This window comes from Anabrus simplex, chromosome 1 (genome assembly GCF_040414725.1).
Source record: "Anabrus simplex isolate iqAnaSimp1 chromosome 1, ASM4041472v1, whole genome shotgun sequence".
Taxonomy (NCBI): domain Eukaryota; kingdom Metazoa; phylum Arthropoda; class Insecta; order Orthoptera; family Tettigoniidae; genus Anabrus; species Anabrus simplex.
This window is the reverse complement of record NC_090265.1, coordinates 819,055,024-819,082,969: the sequence shown is the minus strand read 5'-3', so window position 1 is coordinate 819,082,969 and position 27,946 is coordinate 819,055,024. Positions and strand designations below refer to the sequence as shown.

The 27,946-nt window shown below is 38.7% G+C and overlaps 1 protein-coding gene across 1 annotated transcript in view; it reads left to right on the top strand.

Annotated features, from left to right (window-relative positions):
- The window catches only part of LOC136873825 (uncharacterized), a 63,217-nt gene extending 35,897 nt beyond the window's left edge, over positions 1-27,320 (top strand). Inside the window, exons 5-7 of the mRNA XM_067147088.2 lie at positions 4,231-4,425; positions 22,228-22,528; positions 26,890-27,320. Of these exons, the coding sequence (XP_067003189.2) occupies positions 4,231-4,425; positions 22,228-22,528; positions 26,890-27,046 (653 nt within the window). The 3' untranslated portion in view covers positions 27,047-27,320. The remainder of the gene's footprint in view (positions 1-4,230; positions 4,426-22,227; positions 22,529-26,889) is intronic.
- Positions 27,321-27,946: the final 626 nt, after the last annotated feature.

The following is a 27,946-nucleotide window of genomic DNA, read 5'->3' as shown; positions in this document are numbered from 1 at the left end:
TGTGGAGGCATTATGAGAATTATATCCCAAAGTAACACTTCACAACTCACAAAGAGTTGGAGCAACAGATCAACACTTAATGCACGTTCTAAGCATGGACCTGAACTGCGAAGTACGGGCATTCCCGTGCTGTTACTGCGCTGTGTAACTGGAAGCAATGAGTCGACGGGAGGCAGATAAGCTGAACGCGCCTGCCTGCCGACCGATGAGAGAAGCTCACTGTAGAAAGGAACATGAAAGGAAATGCATACATCAATAGGATTAACACAATAATAGGTCAGTTTGGGGAAAGGAAGCAACAGAGAGAGAAGACAAGGATAAATATTCAAATACAAAAGGACAATAACAATCTCCACATCTCCTCATTAACCCATTGAGCAGTACTGCTGTCTATTTACGGCAGTGTTGTGCGTGGCCCACGGGAGTACTGCCATATATTTACGTTCTCGAAGTTTGCACCTGAATAGTAATGTTTCATGTTGAATGTTTAAAATTGTTTCCTGACATAGTACTGGCGGGTTTCTAGAACAATTTTGGGGATTTTGACATGTTCAGCGAATTTTATTCCATGTTTTGTTACATCTCACATGTTCTGTGTCCCAGCATTTGTAGTCACGTAACCTAACTTCTTACGAGATTTTGCTACGAATTACGACAACACCTGAGAACTGTTTTCTATTGTTGTTTCCTGTGAATGCATTGTACGTCCATTCCTTGACAGTACACATAATTTTTCTTTTCCCTCATCTCTGGTTTCTGTAGAAATGAACACTCTCTGATAGTAAATAAATACACGTGGTAATGGCGGGATCAAGTCGAGGATGTGGGCTTGCTCCACAAGATATAAGTAATATTTTGACTAACGAGGAATCTGATGATGAAATTGATATTTGTGCTGATGATAGTGATTATACTGTGTCCAATGAGAGTGAAATTGGTAATTCCTCGGGAGACGACAAAACGGAAACTGAGGACGAAGTGCAACCCGCTGTCGCAAAGAAGGCTAAGTTGTCAGCTGTTCAAACCGAAGAAATAAAGTGGAGTTCTATACATAGGTTTCTTCCTACACTTTCTGCTCATTTTGATGCTTCAAATTCAGGTGTTAGTGATAATCTTCATGTGAATGATAATGACAATGAGTCAAGACTTGAAGTGTCGATTTTCAAAGAAGTTGCTGATCGTTAATATTATGAACTTCATAGTGTCAGAAATGAACAAGTACTACTTATTTGTTACGGAAAATACGGACGTAAAGGAAAAGTCAAAATTACATAAGTGGTGAGGCATAACCATGGGGAATCTTTATGTTTTCCTGGCAACTGTTTTGTTGATGGGCCATGTGAAGAAAAACAGGATGAAAGACTATTGGTCAACAAATAAATTGATTGAAACTCCGATGTTTGGTAAAGTGATCTCTCTCGACAATTTTTCCCCTCATTCTAAGACTGCTTCACTTTTCAGACAACAATCTACAACACTCAGGTGACAGACTTTACAAAATTAGGCCTATAATAAAGTATTTCAGAAAGAAATTCCAATCTACACTCTATCCTTTCCAAAATATCTGTATTGATGAGAGTCTTGTTGCTTGGAAAGGTCACCTAAAATGGAAGCAATACATTCCATCAAAGCGACATAGGTTTGGTATAAAGGTGTTCATACTTTGCAACTGTGAAACTGGGTTTATCCTTGATTTTATTGTTTACACTGGGAAATATACAGAAATTGAACACGATGAAAATCTCGGAGTGTCCGGGTCAGTTGTCAAAACTCTGACAGCACCTTACATTGGCAAAGGTCACAACCTGTATGTTGACAACTGGTACACAAGCCCAGATCTATTTGAGTACTTACACAAGGAAAATACTGGAGCTTGTGGCATAGTCAGAAAAAAAACAGAAAAGGCATGCCAGACTTCCCGAAGAAAATTCAAAGGGGAGAATGTATTTCATGGCGCCAGTGACATGCTGGCACAAAGATGGCATGACAAAAGGGATGTTACCATGCTAACTAGCATACACGAGAACATAATGGTAAAAACAGGTAAAACAGATCACGCCACAGGGCAGAATAAAAAGAAACCCTTGAGCAAATGTCAGGAAAACACTGAAATGGTATGTGAAGTTGTTTTTTTACCTGATAGACTTTTCAGTGCTGAACTCTTACATTATTTACAAGGTGAAGACTAGAAAAAATCCACAGCTACTCTGCCTTATAGATCAGCTACTAGAGGAATTTGCAGTGGAGAGGAAACCAACAAAAGGAGGTTGACCACCTTCAGGAGGAGACTGCTTGAGACTTTCTGGATGTCATTTCCCTTAACCAGTACCCCCAATGCAATCAAAGTAGAAACCACAACGGCGGTTTTGTGTGTCAGCACACAAAGAAGAGACCACCCAAAAGAACAGACACTAAGTGGATGTGTATTGAGTGTGATAGACCCCTGTGTGTACACCCCTGTTTTGAAGAGTACCATACCCTAAAGACATTTTTATGGGTGAAACTGTCAAGTCAGTGTGTTGTAAAGGCTACAAAAGTCATCACCTACAGCGAGTAATTATGTTTTTGCCAATTTTATTATTCTTTTCATTATTTTGAGAAAACATTATCTACGCCACTGAATTCAATTAAATTGAAGGTATCAGTTATGTACCATAAGTGTAAATTATGTAATTTTATTAATAGAGAAAAGTTAGAATCAAAATAACTTAAAATCAACAATACAGAATTTTCAAGAAAAAACTCACTCCTGGTGGTCTGTAAGTGTCACCAAAAACCCACTGATCAAAAGGTTAATCTCAGTTCCTCTTTACTCATTTCTTCTCAGTCCGCAAGTTAATTTCTGCTTCGCAGCATTGCCAGGAGGGTGGACATCAACACTGACTGAGGGGCCATCTTCATGATCTTCAATCTTGATGGGGAGAAATGTAGGACAAGAAGAAAGCTAGATGAAGACAAATACCAGTTGTAAAAGATTAGGAACTGGGCGAGTTGGCCATGCAGTTAGGAGCACGCAGCTGTGAGCTCGCATCCGGGAGATAGTGGGTTCGAACCCCACTGTCAGCAGCCCTGAAGATGGTTTTCTGTGGTTTCCCATTTTCACACCAGGCAAATGCTGGGCCTGTACCTTAATTAAGGCCATGGCTGCTTCCTTCCCATTTCTAGGCCTTTCCTATCCCATCATCGCCATAAGACCTATCTGTGTTGATCCAATGTAAAGCAAATAGCAAGAAAAGAAAAAAAATTAGGAATAGTTCAGTACAGGAAGATTATCTACTGTCCATACAATTCACTGGTAGGATCAGTGGTAGAGTGTCAGCCTTTTACAAAAGAAAAGTTTTTCTTACGTCCTTCTCATGTATCCATCTTCTGATGGATTGATTTTCAATCGAACATCTTTCGGCTCATTTTGAGCTATCTTCAGTGAAAAAAATATCAAAAAGCTACATGAACTGGTGTTGTAAGAGTATCATTAAAACCAATGAGAAAGAATATATAAAAACCAAGTGACACATGATGAATCTAAAACAATACGAGGTTGTGGCAAGGTTGAAAACCTCTCAGTCTAAAAGTTGAATGTAGTAAAATAAACACAATAGGTACAGTATAATATATAAAACATTTGTGAACAATTATGAATTCAAAATTTTAAAAATTTAACATAAACATACAATATATATAAAGAATTTATGAAGAACAAGTGGTACAAATGTCACATTGACAGATCAAAAACATTGGAGGAAATAGTTTCTTCCGAAAATTATGTGAATGATGGCAATCATAAACGGTAGAGCAATTCTCAGTTCTGTGATCAAGTCCACAGTATTTCTGCATGTTGTCATGTCATACAGAAAATATATCAATGTTCATAGTTTGTACTACATCTGAGTGATGTATTTGGAAGAAATAATTTCTGAAACACTGTTAAAATCTTTTTAAAAAAGTCAAAAGTTGATAATGCATTTCAGTTCTCTGTTTCAACTGGGGAATAACTACTCAATTTTAATCACACATGTCCTGTTTTGTCCCTTCTTTTAGTCAAGAAAATCTTGAAAAGTCCTATTTTTCAGTTTTGAAAATCTAGTCACCCTACCCCAGATCCCTCACTGAATACATCCCTGATGTCATGGATACAGAAATACAATTGTTTGCTCATTTGTCTGAAACATTTTTTTGTGAGACATCCTTAGGAAATAAGAGTGTTGGAAGATTCACTTTTCTTGTTCCTAGTGAGTGGAACTGGAATGAAGGGATCAAATTCATCACAAGGGATCATGTCTGCAGCAGGAGTATGTACATGTGAGCCATCTGGGATCTGCAAATGTGAGAAGCTGACCGATATGAGTAACGTCTCAACTACAGAAATGGTTGCTGTAATCAATCCTTCAGTGGCACCTTTCAGTCAGGAGGAATGTCCTGAAGAAGGTAAGGGAAATTGAGCATAGTGAAAAATAATGACTGTTTCTTTTCCTTCTTGGTGTGACTTCAAGTTTAAACCTTTGCTGCTTCTAATGCTCCAGAGCACTTGAGTTTTATGACTCACATGCTGTGTGGAATGCTCCGAAGTGCTTATCACACATACAGTCATTAGAAGTGTGTTGACAGAAATACTGAAGGGTTCTTAAAACCGTACTGCATTCCCATGACTCAGAAAGTCCCCAGAAGCTTAATGACAGTCTTTCCTATGTGTATTTCACAAGCAGACATAGTCTTCTGGTTAGAATTCTCAATTTGATGTTTCCAGCTAATCAATGCAGTGAGAGATATACAGTACATACTGTGCTTATGTTTTTAAAAATACATCACAGGACTAGTTTTGATCTGTGTAGATCATCTTCAGCTGAAACATCATACTATTAATAACAAAAAGAACATTTACTTATTATTAAAATATTACTCTTCTTGTGTTATAAATTTTACAAACTAATTCTGCTGAGTGCATCACCAGCAAGGCCACAGGAAGCAGGCCCACAAGGACTTGAAGGAACATCATACATCCATTATATTTTATGCAATAGACAAGATTGTTATTCTGCTGTTCACATCTATATATAAACAACAGAATACCGATTGCTAAATTCTGAAATGTTCCCTTCTAGTCAGCTCTACTAAAAAAGCAACAACAAGTAGCAATAGGCCATCACTCATCACTTCACAACTAGAGATAAAGACAACATGATTGTACTTCACAAGTGTTTGACTGCTGTAAACAGTTTGAATAACCCATTTTACCAGGACATTGATTTGTAACAGGAGAATTACTGGTAGTTTGTAAACTTTTAAAGACAAGAAGAGTGACATTTTAATAATAACTGAAACTATTTTAGTTATTAAGGCAACACTCCAGAGATAAAAAGATAGTTTTACTTAATGCATGGATTATCATGAAACTTTGTGGGAATGTCACTGTTAGGGGTTGTAGGATAAAAAAATAGAGCACGACTAAGTAGTATTGTAGTGTAGTCGTATATTAATTACCTTATTGTTGTGTACTATCCCAGACAATATATCCCTCCGTTCATTTATTTTTGGCAAATAAAAATAACTTATTAATTTTTCATTTAATTTTTTCCCCCCGTAAAGAATGGCTAAGGAGCGCGAGTGTACTTACTGTGAGTGTGGTGAGGCATTGAGGGGTATGAGGGAGGAGTTGGAAAGTTTGAGAGAGATAATTAGGATTCTCACAGAAGACAGGAAGGAAGATCGGACTCCCTCAAACAATGTACAGGTTACAGTAGGTGTACAAGAGGGAGGGGAAGGAAAGGGAGGAGTTGTAGAAGACAGGTGGTCTAATGTTCTAAGGGGAAGGAGATTGCAGGCTAAGGGCTCTATTCAGGATCAGAATTCAGGACAGGTGTCTGTGCGAAATCGGTATGAGTCACTCCAGGTAGAACAACAGAGGGAAGATGAGGGACAGGGAACTGTTGCTGAGATGCGTGGAAGTAAGAGGAAGGGAAAAGGTAGGAAAGGGAAATGTAGAGTAGAGGATAGGAAAAGACAGGTGGAACAGGATCATGGGAAGGAGAAAAGGGAGGAGGAAGTAGCTTCTGCAGCTATCAGGAAAGATAGGGCTGACCAGGAGGGGAGGGGATCAAATGAGGTGGGTAGGGTTGAGGCTCTGGTCATGGGGGATTCCATCGTTAGACACGTGGGGAAAGTGTGTGGAGGAAAGGGAACCAGGGTAGAATGTTATCCAGGAATTAGGTTGAGGCAGATGTTGAGGAAAGTAGAAGAGAGGGAGGGGGGGAAGGAGAAGGTTGTAGTGTTTCATGTTGGTACCAACAACGTAAGGCAAGCTGATATAAGTACCAACATAGTTGGAGATGTGTGGGATCTGGTAAATGCAGCACAGGTGAAGTTTAAGAAAGCGGAGATTGTTATTAGTGGAATACTGTGTAGAAGGGATACTGACTGGAGGGTGATTGGGGATTTAAATGAGACTATGGAGTGGGTATGTGGGAAACTGGGAGTGAAATTTCTAGATCCTAATGGGTGGGTAGGAGATAGGGATCTGCGCTCGGATGGCCTTCATTTAAACCGCAGTGGTACGTATAAGTTAGGAAATTTGTTTGGAAGGGTAATAGGGAGGTACATTCAGGGAAACGGGATGGCCTAGGGAGCGTTGATAAGGGAACAGGGAACTGGAAATCAAGTAGGGATGACATAAAATTGTTAGTGTTGAACTGTAGAAGTATTGTAAAGAAAGGAATAGAATTAAGTAATTTAATAGATATATATTTACCAGATATTGTAATAGGAGTTGAATCATGGCTGAGAAATGATATAATGGATGCAGAAATTTTCTCACAGCACTGGAGTGTGTATCGTAGAGATAGGATAGGAATGGTGGGAGGGGGAGTGTTCATTCTGGTGAAAGAAGAATTTGTAAGCTACGAAAAAGTTAAAGATGAGACACATGAAATTCTAGGTGTAAGGCTCATTTCTGAAGATAATAGGCAACTTGATATATTTGGAGTGTACAGATCGGGAAAGGGTAGCACTGATGCGGATTCGGAATTATTTGATAGGATAGTCAGCTATGTGGGAAACGACGTGGAAAGAAATGTGATTGTAGCGGGAGATCTGAATTTGCCAGATGTAAATTGGGAAGGAAATGCGAACGACAGGAAGCATGACCAACAAATGGCAAATAAGTTAATATGGGAAGGACAGCTGATTCAGAAAGTGATGGAACCAACCAGAGGGAAAAATATCCTGGATGTCGTGCTGATAAAACCAGATGAGCTCTATAGGGAAACTGAAGTAATAGATGATATTAGTGATCATTAAGCTGTTTTTGTGGTACTTAAAAATAAATGTGATAGAAAGGAAGGTCTTAAAAGTAGGACTGTTAGGCAGTACCATATGGCTGATAAAGCGGCATGAGGCAGTTTCTAAAAAGTAACTATGATCGGTGGAAAACGGTAAATAAAAATGTAAACAGACTCTGGGATGGGTTTAAAGAAATTGTTGAGGAATGCAAAGACAGGTTTGTACCTTTAAGGGTGATAAGGAATGGTTAAGACCCACCTTATTATAATAGAGAAATAAAGAGACTAAGAAGGAGGTGCAGACTGGAAAGAAATAGAGTTAGAAATGGCTGTGGAAGTAAGGAGAAATTGAAGGAACTTACTAGAAAATTGAATCTAGCAAAGAAGGCAGCTAAGGATAACATGATGGCAAGAATAATTGGCAGTCATGCAAAGTTTAGTGAAAAATGGAAGGGTATGTATAGGTATTTTAAGGCAGAAACAGGTTCCAAGAAGGACATTCCAGGAATAATTAATGAACAAGGGAAGTGTGTATGTGAGGATCTTCAAAAGGCAGAAGTATTCAGTCAGCAGTATGTAAAGATTGTTGGTTACAAGGATAATGTCGAGATAGAGGAGACTAAGGCCAAAGAAGTAATAAAATTTACATATGATAACAATTACATTTACAATAAGATACAAAAGTTGAAAACTAGAAAAGCGGCTGGAATTGATCAGATTACTGGGGATATACTAAAGACAATGGGTTGGGATATAGTACCATATCTGAAGTACTTATTTGATTACTGTTTGGTCGGAGGAGCTATACCAGATGAATGGAGAGTTGCTATAGTAGCCCCTGTGTATAAAGGAAAGGGTGATAGACATAAAGCTGAAAATTACAGGCCAGTAAGTTTGACATGCATTGTATGTAAGCTTTAGGAAGGCATTCTTTTTTATTATATTAGACATGTTTGTGAAATTAATAACTGGTTTGATAGAAGGCAATTCGGTTTTAGGAAAGGTTATTCCACTGAAGCTCAACTTGTAGGATTCCAGCAAGATATAGCAGATATCTTGGATTCTGGAGGTCAAATGGTCTGTATCGCAATTGACTTGTCTAAAGCATTTAATAGGGTAGATCATGGGCGACTACTGGCAAAAATGAGTGCAATTGGACTAGACAAAAGAGTGACTGAATGGGTTGCTATATTTCTAGAAAATAGATCTCAGAGAGTTAGAGTGGGTGAAGCTTTATCTGACCCTGTAATAGTTGAGAGGGGAGTTCCTCAGGGCAGTGTTATCGGAACTTTATGTTTTCTTATATATATAAATGATATGAGTAAAGGAGTGGAATCGGAGGTAAGGCTTTTTGCGGATGATGTTATTCTCTATAGAGTGATAAATAAGTTACAAGATTGTGAGCAACTGCAACGTGACCTCGAAAATGTTGTGAGATGGACAGCAGGCAATGGTATGTTGATAAACGGGGTTAAAAGTCAGGTTGTGAGTTTCACAAATAGGAAAAGTCCTCTCATTTTTAATTACTGCCTTGATGGGGTGAAAGTTCCTTTTGGGGATCATTGTAAGTATCTAGGTGTTAATATAAGGAAAGATCTTCATTGGGGTAATCACATAAATGGGATTGTAAATAAAGGGTACCGATCTCTGCACATGGTTATGAGGGTGTTTAGGGGTTGTAGTAAGGATGTAAAGTCGAGTACATATAAGTCTCTGGTAAGACCCCAACTAGAGTATGGTTCCAGTGTATGGGACCCTCACCAGGATTACCTGATTCAAGAACTGGAAAAAATCCAAAGAAAAGCAGCTCGATTTGTTCTGAGTGATTTCCGACAAAGAGTAGCGTTACAAAAATGTTGCAATGTTTGGATTGGGAAGAACTGAGAGAAAGAAGAAGAGCTGCTCGACTAAGTGGTATGTTCCAAGCTGTCAGCGGAGAGATGGCGTGGAATGACATTAGTAGACGAATAAGTTTAAATGGCGTTTATAAAAGTAGGAAAGATCACAATATGAAGATAACGTTGGAATTCAAGAGGACAAACTGGGGCAAATATTCATTTATAGGAAGGGGAGTTAGGGAATGGAATAACTTACCAAGGGAGATGTTCAATAAATTTCCAATTTCTTTGAAATCATTTAGGAAAAAGCTAGGAAAGCAACAGATAGGTAATCTGCTACCTGGGCGACTGCCCTAAATGCAGATCAGTATTGATTGATTGATAAAAGTAGAGATATCACAAATATTTCATTCATATACAATTAATAGTTTTTCAAAAAAAAAATTTGAATATCTTTGTGAAATTTTTAATTCCATTTTCTTCATGAAATTTAATTAACATGTAAATTTGCAATTAGGTAGACAATACTTCTTTTAAAAGCACTAAGTATCAATTTTTATGTACATAATTTATATAAGGAGAAATATCTACTAAAGTTTGTGTAATTTTTACGTTCTAAAATTTTGGACTTAAAAATCTGTACTATTTGAAAAATTATGCAATCAAAAATTCCATATGCCGGTTTCTTAATGTAGCTGTGATACATATACCATACAAAGTTTGTTACAATTGGCTGAATATTATGTGAGAAAAATGGAATTTAAATGTAAAAATTACAATTGGCAGGAAATTTAAAGTGAAGTTCAAGTGATGTTTTCTTCGTGATTAATTACCTAAAAGTCACCAGAACCGTATGTTTTTCCTTTGCTTCTTTTCTTAGCAGCTTCTGTATGAATACTGGTAACTCTGGAAGCTTCTCTCTTCTTCTCCTTCTCCTTCTCCAAAGAACAGAAAATGATTCACCTGCATTTTGTTTTTGACAATGCAACTTTTCCTGAGTCGAAGTTATGGCGATTGTAGTTTCTGTCATGTCATGATTGTTGGCTGTAGGTGCAGGACATACATGGCTTGAAGTTGATGCGACACTTTCCTGATGAGAACAATCTGATTCCAATAACATTTCATGACCTTTTGTCCTTGATTTCTTCAATGGAGACTCCTGATCGGTAATAGCTGATCCTCATCTCTTTCCTATCAAAAGTTCAGCAATTCGTTGCTTAGCTAAGACTGATTTATGTTTATGCATATTGTTTATTCCCTTGGATACAGGCTATCAATTATTACAGCACACTGTCTTTCAATAATAACAGTATCTTGATACGCAACTACAAGACGTTACTTGTGCGCATACTTCACAAAAGTAAACAGACTGGCTACCACCACAGAACCCACAAAAAGGATTAGACATACAAGAATAACAAAACTTATAGTTGTCGACACTATTGTAGTTCCATCAGGAATACCAATACAAGCATAAAATGTTGCTCAATGACAGTCGAGTACTGAAATATTAGTCCGTAACAGGGTTCATAAATTCATTCAGAAATATGGTAGACCTTCCAGCTCGAGTCTATATAAATATATCGGGAGAAGGGGGAGGGGGGATGCTATTGGTCCATCCCATGGATGCGTAATTTCAAAGAACAGGCATATTTGATTGAATGAAAATATAACAATGACATCATTACCTAACAAAGCTGTGTGCAGACTTGCAAACAAAGCATTATTAAAGTGATTCAACAAAATAACTTTGTGACAAGAAAGAAGAAACTCAATTCTTTCAATTTCAGTCATAAAAAAAATTGCCAAAATTACCAAAATATTGATTTTTATCTCCGGAGTGTCTTCTTAATCATGATGTATCAGTTGAAGATTGAAAATAGGTAGTCCTGTGATATATTTAAAAATAACATAAATATATATTTGTCACTACATATAGCATTGCCTGATTATATGGAAACATCAAATCATTATAACTCAGAGCTGTAGAATCATCAATACGGTAAATGAAACTAATAGCATATTCTGGGTAGAGATCATTCAGTGTCGAGTTCATACTCCGTCATCTACTTATCATGAAGTAGTTTTGATAGGTTTGAAAGAATGAGAAATTGGAGATGTGTTAGAAAATAGTGGATGTAGTGAACTTTCTAGAAGTGGTTCAGAACTGTATTCTGATGAATGGAATAGTGATAATGATTCCGGTAATCATGAAAGTCGTGAACAAATATTGTTGGTTCATATCTCAATTTACCTTCTGGGAGTTCAGAGCAAGATTTTTAAAAATTATTTGCAGGATGGGAATTTTCTGAGCTTGTAGTAAAGCAGATGAATATTTACAAAGAAAAACTGGCACTGCTGATACTACTTGGCAGGATATTAGCACTGACAAAATAAGGGCATATGTAGGTGTTCTAATTCATATGGGTTTGGTTGTCTTACCTGAAATTAATGATTACTTTCTAGAGACTTTCATATGTGAGAACCAATAAAAATTAATGGAGAGACAGTGGAATATTTTGAAGAATATGTTTACTTAAGCCAGATGGTCTGCATTCTGAGCAGGTAGGATAAAGAGATAAGGAGGAGAACAGTGATTGCCTGGAAGAAATACTGGCCACTTAAGAATGATTATACACTCAACATTAAGAGGGATGTAATGGACACTTGTGTTCTAAATGTTCACACATGTGGGGCCATGGGCACCCATATGACAGTTTGTAGGGGGGCCTATACCTGGGGGTATGCAGTAATTTTAACATTGTAGAAGATGAATGGCAACTTGTATTCCGCAGTAGAATGACACGCACTGTATCCCCTGCCTGTTGCTGAGGGGCGGTACTACCGTAATACCGACTTTTAAATAATCTTCTTGAAAGAAAAACACCTGACTACATTAGATTTTTGCCTTTCCCTCAGAGCTGGTGGTGGTGGTGGGGGGGCGACCTCCCACTTGCCCCCTCTCCCGGGCATGGGCGCCCTTGTGTGGGGCTGAGACATGATCGCCAGTGAAAGAATGGGTCAACCGACCTCTCTCTGTCACCAGTGGAGGGAAAAAAGCTTTCTGGGTATTTCTTTGAGAGACCATCCCTGTATCACAAGGCATAAAACTGGACCAAAGGATATAGAAAAGGAAATATATTCCAAGAAGTGGGGCTGGGCTGGAAATGTAGCAAGATCTGATCTCTGGTAATGGACAAAGGTAGTAATGAAGTGGACTCCAAGAAGGGAAAGTCCATTATCTAGATAGTGAGGCAAACTGTGAGACCAGAGTGGATGAATTGTTGAATCCTCTTCATGTAGCCTAGGTTGAGAAGATACCAAAAAAATCTTTAGTTTCAGCTGATAAAGTGATTAGAAGCCTAGTGATAAACCTTACAGCATGTTCTCCATTAGCCATGAATACAAAGGTCTGTCACTGATGACAGTCCTCCTAAGAAATCTGTCACCTGAGTGACAGCCCTAAATGCAGATCAGTGGGGATTAAGTGACTACGGGTGGCTAAATTTCTAGAAATTAGAACTCAGAGAATTAGAGTAGATGAAGCATTATCTTATAATTCCAGTAGCATAGCCAGGATTTCAGTTTGGGGGAGGGGGTGCATGAAGGTAGGTCTTCATCCAGGTTGGATAAAAAGATAAGGAGGAGAATAGTGATTGCCTGGAAGAAATACTGGCCACTTAAGAATGATTATCCACTCAACATTAAGAGGGATGTAATGGACACTTGTGATCTGCATGTTCACACATGTGGGGCTGAGACATGATCACCAAACTTCCAGATTCTGGAAGCTAATAATAATATAAATTTTATACAAAATGCTTAACAAAAATACATTCGTTAAAATTTCTGGGAAGACTGGACTCCTTGGACCCCCACCCAACCTCTGGAGTCTTCATCTGTTATTTCCCTCACAATATTCTGGTTTAAAACAAATACGGTAATTTTATTTTAATAATGGTCATGTGGTAAGCTATAAATAAGTAACATTTTATACAAATAATGTGGCAAAGAAACACACAAAAACACACACAACATATAGGCTACATAGAAAATAAGGGTTATGGGTATAGATATATTGTTAGTTGGTAAAGAAAAATATAAGTTACGTCACAACATATGCTAGGTAGGGTTTACCTTTTCCTATTTGTTTCCCTCGTAAGCCTGGGATACAGAATACAATAGTATAAAGTTACAGTTTTGTGAGGCTAATATATGTATGTATAATTTTTATTAATGTGGCAGAAGCCAACAACATGGAGATGTTCTATTACAACATCCTTCTAAGGGCCATCATCTCAAGCTGGAATTTGAACCTGCGAACTCAGACTCAGAAGGACAGTGACTCAACCAACTGAGCAACATGAAAAGGAAGTGTTTGTACTTATTGTTATAAATAGATGCAGTTAGTACTTTCACAAAGGTTTTATGAGGAGCATTTATTAATACATGCCTTTTCCAACTGTCCTAAACGGACAAGACCGGGCAAAAGAACTAGCTGGAAGTTAGAGTCTTGCAGGGATGTCACTTCTTTCTCTGTTTACTTTTCCAAACCAAACTTTATGGTGCAGCAGCCCCAAAGGGCGATCACCTACCAAGCGACTGCTACTCAGCCTGAAGGCCTGCAGATTATGAGGTGTCGTATGGTCAGCACGACAAATCCTCTCAGCCGTTATTTTTGGCTTTCTAGACTGGGTCCGCCATCTCACCGTCAATTAGCTCCTCAAATCACATAGTCTGAATGGACCTCAGAGCAGTCCTCAGATCCAGGTAAAAATCCCTGACCTGGGCCGCCGGGTAAATGGCAGGCATGCTACCCCTACACTGTGGGGCTGGCTGTTTGCGTTTAGGTCTCCTTAGTTTAGAATTTGACTTAAGGCATCCTGCGTTCATTTCCCAGCACTGACAAAGTTAAGAAAGGCATAGGATGAGGAACGTACAACCTTGTTTTTGGGTGCAATAGATTTGGCCTTGAGTCTCCCGTAATCAAAATAATTATAACCTGGAAGGTAGTCACCTTCATGGGCCATAGTACAAAAATGGTTCCTTTTTAAGAAGACAAATTGAATGAACATTCTACTTCCTCACAAACAAAGAACAATATTATTAATGTTATGAACAGTTTCAATAATGCAGCCAATTTATGTTAACAGAACAGAAGCTATGATTTTGATTGTTCAATATAATTACATGGTAACAAGCAAAACCATCAATATCTATTGAAGATCCATCACCGCACTCGGTAGGACCGGCTTTCTTTTCATATCCCCCTCCCAAGGAAAATCATATCCATGCTACTGGCCTGAACTTATACTCCACTCACTGAAATTATTTTCTGGATATCACTGCATTCACTCACCTCGTTACCAGCCATCATCAGAAATGATTAATGGTTATAGTACCAGATTTGTTATTGTCCTGATATTATTGTGAGATATAATGTATGTTACTGACACGATTAACACACGAGACGTTTTAGAACGCGAGAGGTCGTGTGAAGGCAAATTCCTCACGCTTCATATTTTAATGAGCTGCTATTTTCCTTTGGCAGTGAATGCTCTGATAAAAATATAAATATGTACCCTGTGTAACTGCCTTTCGACTAGTACTAACATAATTACCCAGTAACAATATTTTCTCAATGTAAAAAAATTAATGAATTTTGTCGCAAAATCTGGTAAAGTTACGAGAGTTTTTAAAGAGCGCGAGAGGTCGCGCATGAGCAAATTGCCACATTTCCATTTGTACATTTCAGTGAATGATTTGATCACAATTCAAGATAAAACTACAGCACCACACTTCACTGAAAGCCACCATAAACCTCATGAACTTTACTTAAGAAACTTTCTTGGAAATGCAGTCATGTAAGAATGCACTACGCGAGGGGTCGCATGACGGCAATATGTCGCGGCAGATGTGAGAGTGAAAGAAAACTTAAACTACTCCGGAACGCAGCAGGCAATACACTGACGATAATCAACGTCAGGCGCGAGAGAGGGAGGGGAGGGATGAAACGAGAACCCTAAGCTCTACCAAATACTTTAATACACCAATACCGGACAGCTCTATCTCAACAGCATTGAGTGGAGTGCGAACAGCGATGGTGGTGACATCTAGTGTGTTGGTGTGAACTACATACTTGTCTATGCTACAGTTGAGAGGAATGCATCTGCACTCATTGGCAATATTTTTGTTAAAATAATTGAATAATAATAATTAAGAATGCAATTTTAAAATATGAAATGCCTCCTTCAATAACCTCCAAATGAGCATTATGTTGGCTGTGCCTTTCGCTATGTCTTAAAAATTAAAAGCAGAATTTGTTTGAGGATCCACCCAGACTCTGGGAGGAATATTTAACAACTACGCTCTCCTCTTCTTTCTAGCCTTTTCCCAATTACCTGGCGCAGCACTTTGTATGGACTTAGCCTACTTTTGCGGCCAGATGCCCTTCCTAACACCAATCACATATGGAGGGATATATATTCACTATTGCGTGTTTCTATGGTTGTTTCTCATGTGATGTGTTGTATATACTTGAAGATGTGTATGAACACGTAGTCCCCGATCTACAGGAATTAACAGATGCGTTTAAAGTCTCCGACTCAGCCAGGAATCGTACCAGGGCTCTCTGAGCCGAAGGTCAATACGCTGACCATTCCGTGGTGGTGATTATTGCTTTAAGAGGAAGTACAATTGGTCAACCATCCTCTATTAACACTAATCAGAAGGGAAATGGAAGAGGTCAAACACTCTGAAGAATGAAGATATCACAAAAAACACACACACACAGAAGGGCCACGAAGCGTAACCATTCAGCCAAAGCACCATATGGGGGCAGATAACTTAACAAGATCTAAGATTTATTAAGATTTCTGTAAAGAGAAGTTGCAATTAAGGAACAGTAGTTTTGGTCCATTATTTTGACTTCTTGTTCTTCTTCTTCTAGTTCTGCTTCGGTACAGGCGATCTTCCCAAACTCTATAGGGGAACTCACCTCACGCTTGTATCTCGCTTTTGCTGTACCGGTACTTAGAATTTTCTGTTTCACCTCTGAAGGCAGAAATACACAATCTCTCTCTCTATATATAATACATATTGGGATTACGTGAATGAACTGCAATATTCTTGACAAGGAAGAAGTGTTCAGAATTTCCTAAAATCTCTCTCACAAATTTATGCATGAAGAATTACCATACACACATATTAAATTAAGCAGACTAGTGCTCAAGCCTATGCCAATAATACACTGAAATAATTTTCTTATGCCGGGCTGAGTGGCTCAGACGGTTCTGATCCGAATTTGGTACGTTTGATCCTGGCTCAGTCCGGTGGTTTTTGAAGGTGCTTAAATACGTCAGCCTCGGGTCGGTAGATTTACTGGCACATAAAATAATTCCTGCTTGACTAAATTCCGGCACCTCGGCGTCTCCTAAAACCGAAAAGATAGTTAGTGGGACGTAAAGAAAATTATTATTATTATTATTATTATTATTATTATTATTATTATTATTATTATTATTATTATTATTATTTTCTTACAGTAAAAGAAACTGACTGGATTCGAAACTCATGGCTTTCAATTTCACGACTACCGCGATAACCATTGTGCTACAAGCCCATAAGTTTTCGATTGTGAAATTAATGGCACTGTTTAACAATGTGGGCCCTCAAGTTTGAGTGTACACAAGTTCCATATTTTTTAATATTATTGGTTTTACTCTAATGAAACGTTAGCAGAACGTATTTGATTGATTTTCTAATATAAGGGGCATAGAATGTAACCTCAACACAGATGTGACGTCATTACTTCTTTTTAATACTTGCGGTCCTTATCAGTTCCCATGCCATTATCTTGCTGGGTAATTTGATCAGCGCATAACACTTTTCTTGGAATATAACTGCAATGTAAGATTATTTAGTGACAAACACTGATACATTATAAGCAACACGCCAGTGCGCCAAGAATCATACAGATTACCATATGTTATTGAAGACTTAGTCACACCGTTGCCTACGAGATATACAAGGCCGGGACATATCTACTAATTTGTCGCTGAAAAAGCGGCCCGACCATGTTCATGGTTTGGCCGCTAGATGTCAGGTTTCCGTTCTGTTCTTGGCGGCTTGAACATTGTGATGTGGAGTAATTGTGATGCTATGTTGATTTTGTGCAATTTATTGTGAAAATTGTTTCTGTCAGTGAGTGTCTGTGAGGTTGTGAAGAAGGTGCACTGATGTGTACCTCTCTATTTCGGATGACGCTAAAAAAGAATGAAAACTGACGTTCCATAGTTTCCCTTCCGAGTGCGGTTTAAGGGAGAAATGGAAGCAAACTATTTCTAGGTAAAGTGATATAGTAGGATCTCTTACGGTACCTAGCAATTCTTCTCATAAAACAGATTTCAGTGTAAGCACATCAATCAAATTTCCTTCTGTTTTCATTGTGTATCCTGTTCACAAACAGGAAAATGTCGAAAGTAGGAAGCGTACAGTTCCCAAAAATGATGTATTGCCATAAAAATTTAGTAAAAGTTCCGATTCAGATAACTATGAACATACCATATCTTCATACGTCAGCCACAAACAAAAAAGGAGTACAAGTCTCGTTTCTATTTCAAGGAAAGTCTACGAGTATCTCTGTTAAATCTAAAAAATATACGAATGAGAAAATTAAATACCAGATTACAGAAAATAATCTATAAATTGAGAAGTAGGATACGGGTAATGAAATCAGAAAAAAAGTTTTACGGTATCTGAACTTGACCAAAAAGCAAACCAAATTGAAAAGCATGCTAAAATTGGTCATTTAGGAGCTTTATTCCTGTTAGAACAAATTTAATTTTCTTCTTCTTTCTTCATCCGTTTACCGTCCAGGGTCGGTTTTTCCCTCGGACTCCACGAGGGATCCCACCTCTACCGCTCAAGGGTAGTGTCCTGGAGCACCAGACTTTGGGTCGGTGGATACAGTTGGGGAGGATGACCAGTACCTTGCCCAGGCAGCCTCACCTGCTATGCTGAACAGGAGCCTTGTGGAGGGATGGGAAGATTGGAAAGGACAGGCAGGGAAAAGGGAAGGAAGTGGCCACGGCCTTAAGTTAGGTACAATCCTGGTATTTGCCTGGAGGAGAAGTGGGAAATCAGGGGAAACCACTTCGAGGATTGCTGAGGTGGGAATCGAACCCACCTATACTCAGTTGACCTCCCGAGGTTGAGTGGACCCCGTTTCAGCCCTCGTACCACTTTTCAAATTTCACGGCTGGGCCGGGAATCGAACCCGGACCTCCAGGGGTGACAGCTAATCTCACTAACCACTACACCACAGAGGCAAACACAAATTTAATTTTATGGGAAGAAAAAAGAGAAATACAGTGAAACGACACTAAATATTTGCGTAATGGGCATAACATCGCTCACCAAACAGCGGCTTCAATACGAATGTCAAAATATCAGATGTGCAGAGGAAAAGATTGGATCACTGATAATTGGATAAAGGGCGATTAAACCCAAAGTTGTTTATGACCGCAATCTCGATCCGCTTATCGGATACTCTGAGGCACAATTAAAGGAATCGGTAAGAAGTGACAAACTCGCTATCAGATTTCACTGCTTCTTTCGTGAATTACTCATTTCGTTTAAGCATATTGTAAGAAATACGTTGTCGAAAATAAGTCAAACAATTGCTCTTGGTCTATCTTTGATCTCATATCTGTTTGCTGCCTTCTGAAATTACTAGTTTTAATGAATTATTATAGTTTTTCATATTCGAACGTGTTGTAATGAGCGGGAGAGACAGAACAATAAAGAGAACTCTAGCGGCACTTGCCGGAAGTATCTCGAGGACGAGTCTAATGTGCTGTATTTCCCTGCCTTGTGTATCTCGTAGGCAACGGTCACACGAAGCCATGTAGGTAGCAGCACTATCGACTTTCTCGCTGAAAACCGCAAGCTGTCCGGTGTTGCCATATTAAAGTGTTTGGCCCTACAGTGACTAGCAACGAAATTATTAACAAATATTTAAAAGTATGGCAAATTGCCGTGGGTGCGACCTCTCGCGTGTTAAATGAATAAATAAGCCCAAAAAATGGTTGGATACTCAAAATAAACCACCATAAATGATGCAGTTATGGCTCAAAAGTACTAAGATTACCCTATAAGCTATACAAAACATCTAAAATAACTCCAGAAAGGAGAACAACTGTAAAATATGTGAGCCATGGAAAGAGAGGAAGTTAGATGATGACTACAAACAGTACATGGTCATGGCAAAAATGATGTTACTACTATGGTAGAAACAGGAAGAAGTGATAGACTGATACAACATGTGTTGTATCAATTTTACCAATCATAATAGGAAGTCCCTTGAAGTTCAGACCAAAACTAATGCACACAATAATGATTTAAGAGCTGCAAAGCATTTATCGTCATCAAGATTAAAACTGTGGCATGCAAATACTAAAGTTTAAAAAAAAAAAATCAGAATTGAGGCAGTTGCATCAACATAACAACCAGCACTACACCTGTTTAAATTTTTGCTAGAAATGAATGAAAATAACACTTCCAATATAAAATGTTCATTCATTTCAGGTCAGATTGTAAACTTTAATTAAGGTACGGTACAGCATTAATGTGGGTAATGGGAAGATCATAATTTACCTGATGTGAAAATGGGAAACCACAGAAAACCATCTTCAGGGCTGCCGACAATGAGGTTCGAACCCACTATCTCCCGAATACGGATGATTAGCTATGAAATAATAAATCACACAGATGGCCAGAAAATCTTTTAAAACAATCTTGGAAGTTGAGCTATAGGCTGATGGGCAAGAGGAAAATTAGTTCCCTACTATCATATTTAATTTACACCAGAGATGCTTCAGATAAGCTGCATCATGCAGCTGAAAAATCAATGTGGGTAATAAGAAGATCATAATTTCCTAATTCATGTGCAAAGCTGCAAAATTTGTGTCTACTACAGTGTGTGAAAGAGTGAATATTTTTTCTGATTGTATTAAAAAAATCTCCTTTACTGATGCACACCTCATCTTCTGACAACAGTCATAATGAGCAGTTAAGTGAACTGACTTGTAAGATAGCAATTCTAATCTTTCCTGATAAATTGCTTGCAAAACAACATAATAGTTTGAACATATAATGTACCGTACCTAAGAATGGATAAGATGAGATATGTGAAAGTTGAAGATATAGCCAAAGAAGAGGATGGACACACGAAGAGAATGACAAAGGAAAGGATACCTGAGAGGATGCATGAAATGGAGGTAACAGGAAAACGATCAAGAGGAAGACCATGAGACAGATGGATAAAAGGAGTGGAAGAGTGTATGCAGAGAAGAGGAGAGGACTGGACAAGAGTGAAAAGGGAGAAGTGGTAGGTAGACAAGAGGAGGTGGAGAGGCTTATGTTTCAAGCAGACCTGGCTAACAGCTGGAAACTGCATATCATGATGGTGATGATGAGGAAGTACCTAATCGGTAAACCTTTAAGTTGAACTTGCAGATGCAACGATGGGTGGGATATTCTTGTAGCGCTCTGGGCTGTGTAGCAGAGGACTCTAACACTACTGAGTATACACAGGTGCGGCTGGCATGGCGAGGCATTATAAGCCTAGCAGACAGCGATGGTACTAAATAATGGCATGTGGCCTCCGAAGAGGCCTGGTGCATGTCTTTCGAGTTGATGCCTTATAGGCGATCTGCGCATCTGTAAGGATGGGGCCCTACCTATGATGAATTCTAATGTTGAAGATGGCACACACACCCAGCCCTCAAGCCATCAGAGTTAACCAATGATGGTTAAAATCCCCGACCCGGCCGGGAATCGAACCCGGGATTCCATGGACCAAAAGCCAGCACGCTAACCATTTAGCCATGGAGCCGGACAGCAATGGTATGTATAAGTGTATAAGTGGATGCGTGAAGTCTTGCACACATGGTATTTGGATGCCTTCAACTAATCAGCAGAGAGAATCATCTGGTCCTTTGACAAGCATGAACAGATCCAACTGTTATGGTGTCTGCAATCCAGGTGCATGTTGCACAATTGTTACAGACTTCTGTGTCTACTATTGATATTCAACCACTTCCATCTTCATTTACAGTAGGTCATGAATGACAAACCTGAACAGCTGTCTGTAGAGACAGTTCCAAGTTCTCATTGTGCACTGATGATGGTGTGTTCATTTCTGGAGGCCTCAATCCTGTCTTTACTGTGGCATGACACACCACTCTCACTACTGGCTGTGCTGGTTTGAAGGGTTATTATATACGACAGTTGATCACCTCTAGTAGCAAAATTAGGGAAATTGACAACACCGTGATAAGTGCAGGACAACCTGTTGTGCCAGGCTGAGTGGTTCAGATGGTTGAGGCGCTGGCCTTCTGACCACAACTTGGCAGGTTCAATCCTGGCTCAGTTTGGTGGTATTTGAAGTTGCTCAAGTACGTCAGCCTGATGTTGGTAGATTTACTGGCTCATAAAAGAACTCCTGCCGGACAAAATTCCTACATCTCAGTGTCCCTGAAAACCATCAAAAGTAGTTAGTGGGATGTAAAAACAATAACATTAATTAGTAACCTGTGGTCTCACATGGGCTTCCCTTCATGGCAGGGCTTAAAGATGCACTTTCCAGCAGGATAATGCTTGGCCGTGCACTGCATGGCTAGTGCATACCATGGAGGCGTCTTGGTGGGTGTGCTAAGTACCAACTGATGAGCCCAACTTAGCACACGGGGGCGAAACGCTGGCAACCAGGAATGAGTTAACTGGAAAATTTATAATGTCCAATAACGGACCATTTATATTAGTATTGAGTAGAGGTTTTAAAAGAAGGAATGATCATAATATGAAGACAATGGAATTCAAAAGGACAAATTGGGGCAAATATCATTCACTGGATTAGGAATTGGAATAATTTATCAAGGGAAATGTTTGGTAAATATCCTAGTTCTTTGTAAACATTTAAAAAAAAGGCTAAGTAAGCAACAGATAGGGAATCTGTCACCTGGATCACAGTTGCAAATGCAGATTGATTGAACAGATGTGTTTATGGTGAAACCTACTGAATTTGATGATTTTCCAAATTTGCATTTTACTTTCAGATGAAGAAGGTAGTCGCTGTGGATCATTATGCCAGCTGGCAATAATAATTGCTTGTCTACTACTTCTGGCATTTGTGATTGCCTTCCTCCTGTGGCGCTTCAAGTGGAGCCAAGGTGCTATGGTGTGCCCCACTACTCCTTGCTCCTGTACTAGAGAATCCTGCTCTACCTGCATGAACTGCAGTAGTGGAACTAAATGTTCCACTTGTCCAAGGTGTCCAAGCTGTCCCTATTGCAGCGCATGCCCTGCTTGCTTCTCCTGCAGTCCTTCTGTATGCAAAGGTGGCTCACTATGTAATTGGTGAGTACTGATTGGCCAAGCATAAATATCATTATCCTCTATAAACACCATGGTACAGTACACACAGCCCATAAGAAACCTTGGCTTGCCAAGCTGACTCCTACTCCTACCAAGTGAGTTGGCCATACAGTCAAGGTCACGTAGCTGAGTGCTCGCATTCGGGAGATGTTGATATCGAGTCTTACTGTAGGCAGTCTTGATGATGGTTTTCCGTGGTTTCCCCATTTTCACACCAGGCAAATGTTGGGGTTATATTTTAATTAAGGCCATGGTTGTTACCATCCAAATCCTAGTCCTTTCCCATTCTTATGTTGCTGAAAACATTCAGTGTATTAGTGCAATGTTAAAAATGTTAAACTACTAGAGAGGAAGAATCAACCCAACTCCTACCCAGTCAGATGGCCTGTAGATACTGGAGTACGACCACGTAGTCAGCATGACACAACCCCACCTGAAAGTACGCCTTGTTGATTACAATTTTATAAACTTATTCTAGAAGACCTGTCAACACTTGCTAAATAATGCCTTAATGCCACTTATTTCTACTTTAATGGGGATTTCTATGAACAGACAGAAGGGGCTGCGATGGGATCACTGCTCTCCCCAATAATAGCAAACATGTATATGGAACACTTTGAACAGAAAGCCTTAGCCACATCTACCCTGAAACCAAAATTTTTCTCCGTTTTGTGGATGACATGTTCATGATCTGGTCTCATGGGAGCAATAATCTGCAGCTATTTCTCAACCATCTTAACTCTATTCACATAAATATACAGTTCACCATGGAAATCGAGGTAAACAGAAAACTACCATTCCTGGATGTCCTAGTAAAATGCAATACCAATGGGACTCTGAGCCATTTAATATACAGGAAGCTCACACATACAAACAAGTACCTGCACGCCTCCTCTCATCACCACCCATCACAAAAGCAGCCTGCTGATCACTGATTAACAGGACCATAGCGATATCTGATGCAGAACACCTTGAAGAAGAGAAAGAACACCTCACGAGAACCCAGAGGAGAAATGGCTACTTGCTTAATAACATCCAACAAAACAAACAAAGAAAAGGCCGCCATAGAAGACAATGGGGAAGAAGAACTGACCCACCAGAAAACAGCAATACTTCCATACATTAGAAACACTACAGACAGGATGGGCAAGATAGTGGACAAATATGACATAAAAACCATCTATAAACCACACTGGAAGTTAGCCTGTTATCTAGCACCAGTAAAAGACACAATAGAACTACAGGCTCCTGGAGTATACCACATTGAATATAGCTGTGGAACGTGTTACGTTGGTTAAACAAAACGTCTGATCTGTAACTGCCTAAAAGAACACATCCATCACACCAAGAACCAAAATACAGGTATTTCAGCTGTAGCCAAGCATTCTTATGAAACAAGATATGGAATATCATTTGACAAGATCAAGATCCTAGCAGCTATCCTTTGGAATCTCAAAGGGAAAATCTGTGAGGCTATCAAAATCAAGAAACACCCAAACAATATGAATTCAGAAGAAGGATATAAAATCAGCAATTCTTGGATGCCTATCATATATAGATTAAGAGATTGCAGACCTCATCATAAACACGCAGGATGAATCTCTAATTACGTAACAGCGCAGCCAAGTTCCAGTATCTGGTTGTGAGACATACTTTCCAGAATTCTCACGAGACAGCCAGGGTCTTACGTCAGCCAGAGAGGGTAGGATATATAAGGTCAAGGTCAGGAACCACTCTCGTAGTTTGATTGCTGCCTGGGAGACTGATTACCTCGGAGTAGGAGCATTTCAGCCGCCTTGACAAAGAATACTGCAATGTATTCAAAACGTCAGCAAACTGTACGGAATGTACAGAAAACAACAACACGGTTCAGCCCAGAGAAAGAACTAAATAATTTATGTGCCCCATTGATCATCAGACACATTCCAGGCATTGCACTTGTCCAATGGCAACTTTATTCTACACACACTGCTGAAGTACTTCAATGTCTGTAACAGCAAGCCTGACTTTCAGTTTAATCCTAAATACCAAACTATACCTCCATTCCAAAGAATTAAAACAAGCATAGCTCGTAAATGTTCATATGTTCACCGGGACTCTTTGTGTTGTTCTGGGGATCTCCTTCTTGCCCCCTGATTACTTCCCACAGGTTTGGGAACACCTCATAGAGTACATTCACTTAGTCTGTTTGAGTGTGCTACTGACAGTTTTAGGAAAAGTGCAGTCCAATTAGCAAACTAATATATTTTCACTGAAGTGCAGATTATTCAATTTCTGATAGTTATTTATTTATATTTATGCATCAATCATAAATAAAAATTGCACAAATAAACTTTCTCTAATATTGTAAATAACTTGACTTCAAAATGTTGGATATGTTGGAAAGAAATTTGCTTAAAATAAGCAGAAAAACAACAATACATTAGAATTTTTAAAAACTACAAATTGGAAAGTAAGGGGTGATAACAAGACATATCTAGGATAAGTTGTTCAAGAAAATGCAGACATGGATAAATAACAGTTGGGTAAAATGGTAGACAGGTAAAACAGTGCCACTCCACAGTGGTTACAATTGGGAAGAAGTCGGGAGGAGGGCAAAAATTTACAGACAAGAAAAAGTACCCAGGTTTGTTAATAATTAAAGAATATAAAGGAACAAATTAGCTGATAAGACAACAGGGCTTGTACAAATTGCTGTTTTTTCTTAAATTCCTATAACTCCTAGTTTCAGGTGGCTAAAATGGAATAAAAATGTAATGTTTTCTCCACAAAGCAAGGGGTGTGACTGCACCCCCACCCCCCTCCCCGTCCTCATTTCCCGTAATTGCCGTCACTGCCACTCCATTTGAAGAGCAAAATATACAAAATAATGGTTTGTCCAGCCAACCTATTTGTCTCTGAATGTTGGGCAACAAAGGAGAATGAACAGATACTAAACATTTATGAAATGAGGATGCAATGCTGGGCTGATGGGGTGACCAGTATGTCAACAAAATCCAAAATTACATTACCTGCCAATCTCAAAGTGTAACACTGGTCTCGGAAAAACAATAGGGTTACTTTTCAAAGGCATGCTTTATACACAGAACACATTATTTTATTCATTCTTTTTTATTTTCTTAAGAAAAGAAAGGCATTTTAGATGTGGTCATATGGAAAGTAAACTGGAATAGTATATGGCTCACTGAGATGAGAAGGTGAACAGCACTAGGATGACCAAAATTAAGATGGAGTGCTGGTATTGTAGTAGTTTTTTTTTTTTTTTTGCTAGGGGCTTTACGTCGCACCGACACAGATAGGTCTTATGGCGATGATGGGATAGGAAAGGCCTAGAAGTTGGAAGGAAGTGGCCATGGCCTTAATTAAGGTATAGCCCCAGCATTTGCCTGGTGTGAAAATGGGAAACCACAGAAAACCATCTTCAGGGTTGCCGACAGTGGGATTCAAACCCACTATTTAAACCTGAGTGCCTGTATGCAGCAGAAACATTGGATATGGTTAGAAAAGATGGGCTTGAAGATATTCAGAAAAAAGAAAGAAAATGCTAAGAAAAATTCTAGGTCAAATTGTATAAAAATGGAATGAGGAGACTCAAATCTAACAAATAATTGTATAAAAAAAACAGAAGGAGTGGTTGAATTGATGAGGAAAGAAGGTTACCGTTCTATGGACACTTGTTGAGGATGGACCTATCTTCTCATCACTATAAAGACCTATCTCTGTTGGTGCAAACTTAAAGCAACTTGTAAAGAAGACATCAAAATAGTTGAGAATGTCCATTATTTAGAACTATTTATATACCGGTAATTCAAATTTTAAAAATATTAGTTATATAGAGGTGTTCTCTATTCAGAGGTGTCAGTTTACTTTTTCCTTCCATTCAATATCTTATTAACCCTCCCTGAAGGGGTTGACAAGTTTATGTTAAATTTTCTTCCATATACTAAATACTTTATATAAGTACACTGTAAAACAAGGTTTTTATTTAAACATATCCATGCATATTAGTTGCTTTGGAGGCAGTATTGTCTTACATGCAGTCAGATCTGATATTGTTCCATAATATTATGCACAATTCCTTGGTCCATCGAGTTACACTGTAACCAGTCATTTATGTCATCTGCATCACAATCATTACAGCTAGCAACTTTTACAATAACGTCTGCTATGAAACTGTATCCAGATATTTCATGATCCAGAGATCTGATGTTCAGGTAATTGGAGCTCTGGAGTAGTCTTAAATCAATGAACATATCAAAGCTGTACTCTTGCTCATGTTCTATGAAATTTATAGCATTCTAGGTACTTGGGTGTTATAATGGCTTGAATTTTAATATTTTCAGGTTACCGCAGAAGTTCCAGAGAACTGAACCAGCACCCACTGTCTCAGCAACTCCTTCTTCTCGAGTATCTACTGAATTTGTACAGTCTGTGGATGCACATTTGCTGCCTTATAATTACATGGGACCACTTGGAAACATGAATCCTGGGCACAAGTGATCACAAGATGCTCACAAGAAGAGACTCGGGGATGACACTAGGTCCCATGTACCTTGACCAGGGGAATGTGACAGGTTCCTCAGGCACAGAATGTAGGTGAAGTATCTGTATATTTTGGTCATAATTTGTATTTCATTTATTATTCACATACAAGATGAAAGGCATATGAAGAGTTGGATTTACTATGGCTATTGCTATGGTCTGTAGAAAGAATCAATTTATTGTTAGCTGCTGGACAGTTTATATGAAATAAATTATATTGTATTATATTAAATGGAAGATTTGAGCTTTATATAGTAATATAAATGTACTTTGTTACCCTATAATTACTCAGTATTCAGGTAGAACAAGTAATAAAATATAATAAATTAGTCATTATTTAAAAATATCGTTCATTTAATATAATTCATATTCCCTGATTTTAAGTACATTGCTGACATAATAACTAGATATCAAGTCTTGTTTCAGAAATTCTACCTCATAATGTAGATGAAAATAATTCTTCAATATTGGCTTCCATTATGTTATGATAAGAATTATGTTACTGGAATAATTTCTCAATTACTGTTATGAGCCAGAAGTGAAGTCAGTTTAATTTCATTCCTTTGAAAAGTAGATGAATTGAATTCATTTTCTCCTTCTTTTTTCTGGGCGTTATTCCCAGCAAGGAGCAGAGAGCGCTATTCTGCATCTTACCCTCCACTTCATTTGCTCTGTGGAACTGGCAAGTCAGGTGCCTACATGCAAGCATTTCTTTGGTCTTTCTCTAGTTCACCATCCATCAGGGCTTAGTACGAATGCATGTTGTGCCATGGACTCCATTCAGCTCTGGCCACATGTCCATAACAGCTCAGCTTCACCTTTTCCATCTTGTTTGGTGCAGGGGTAACTTTAAAGGTG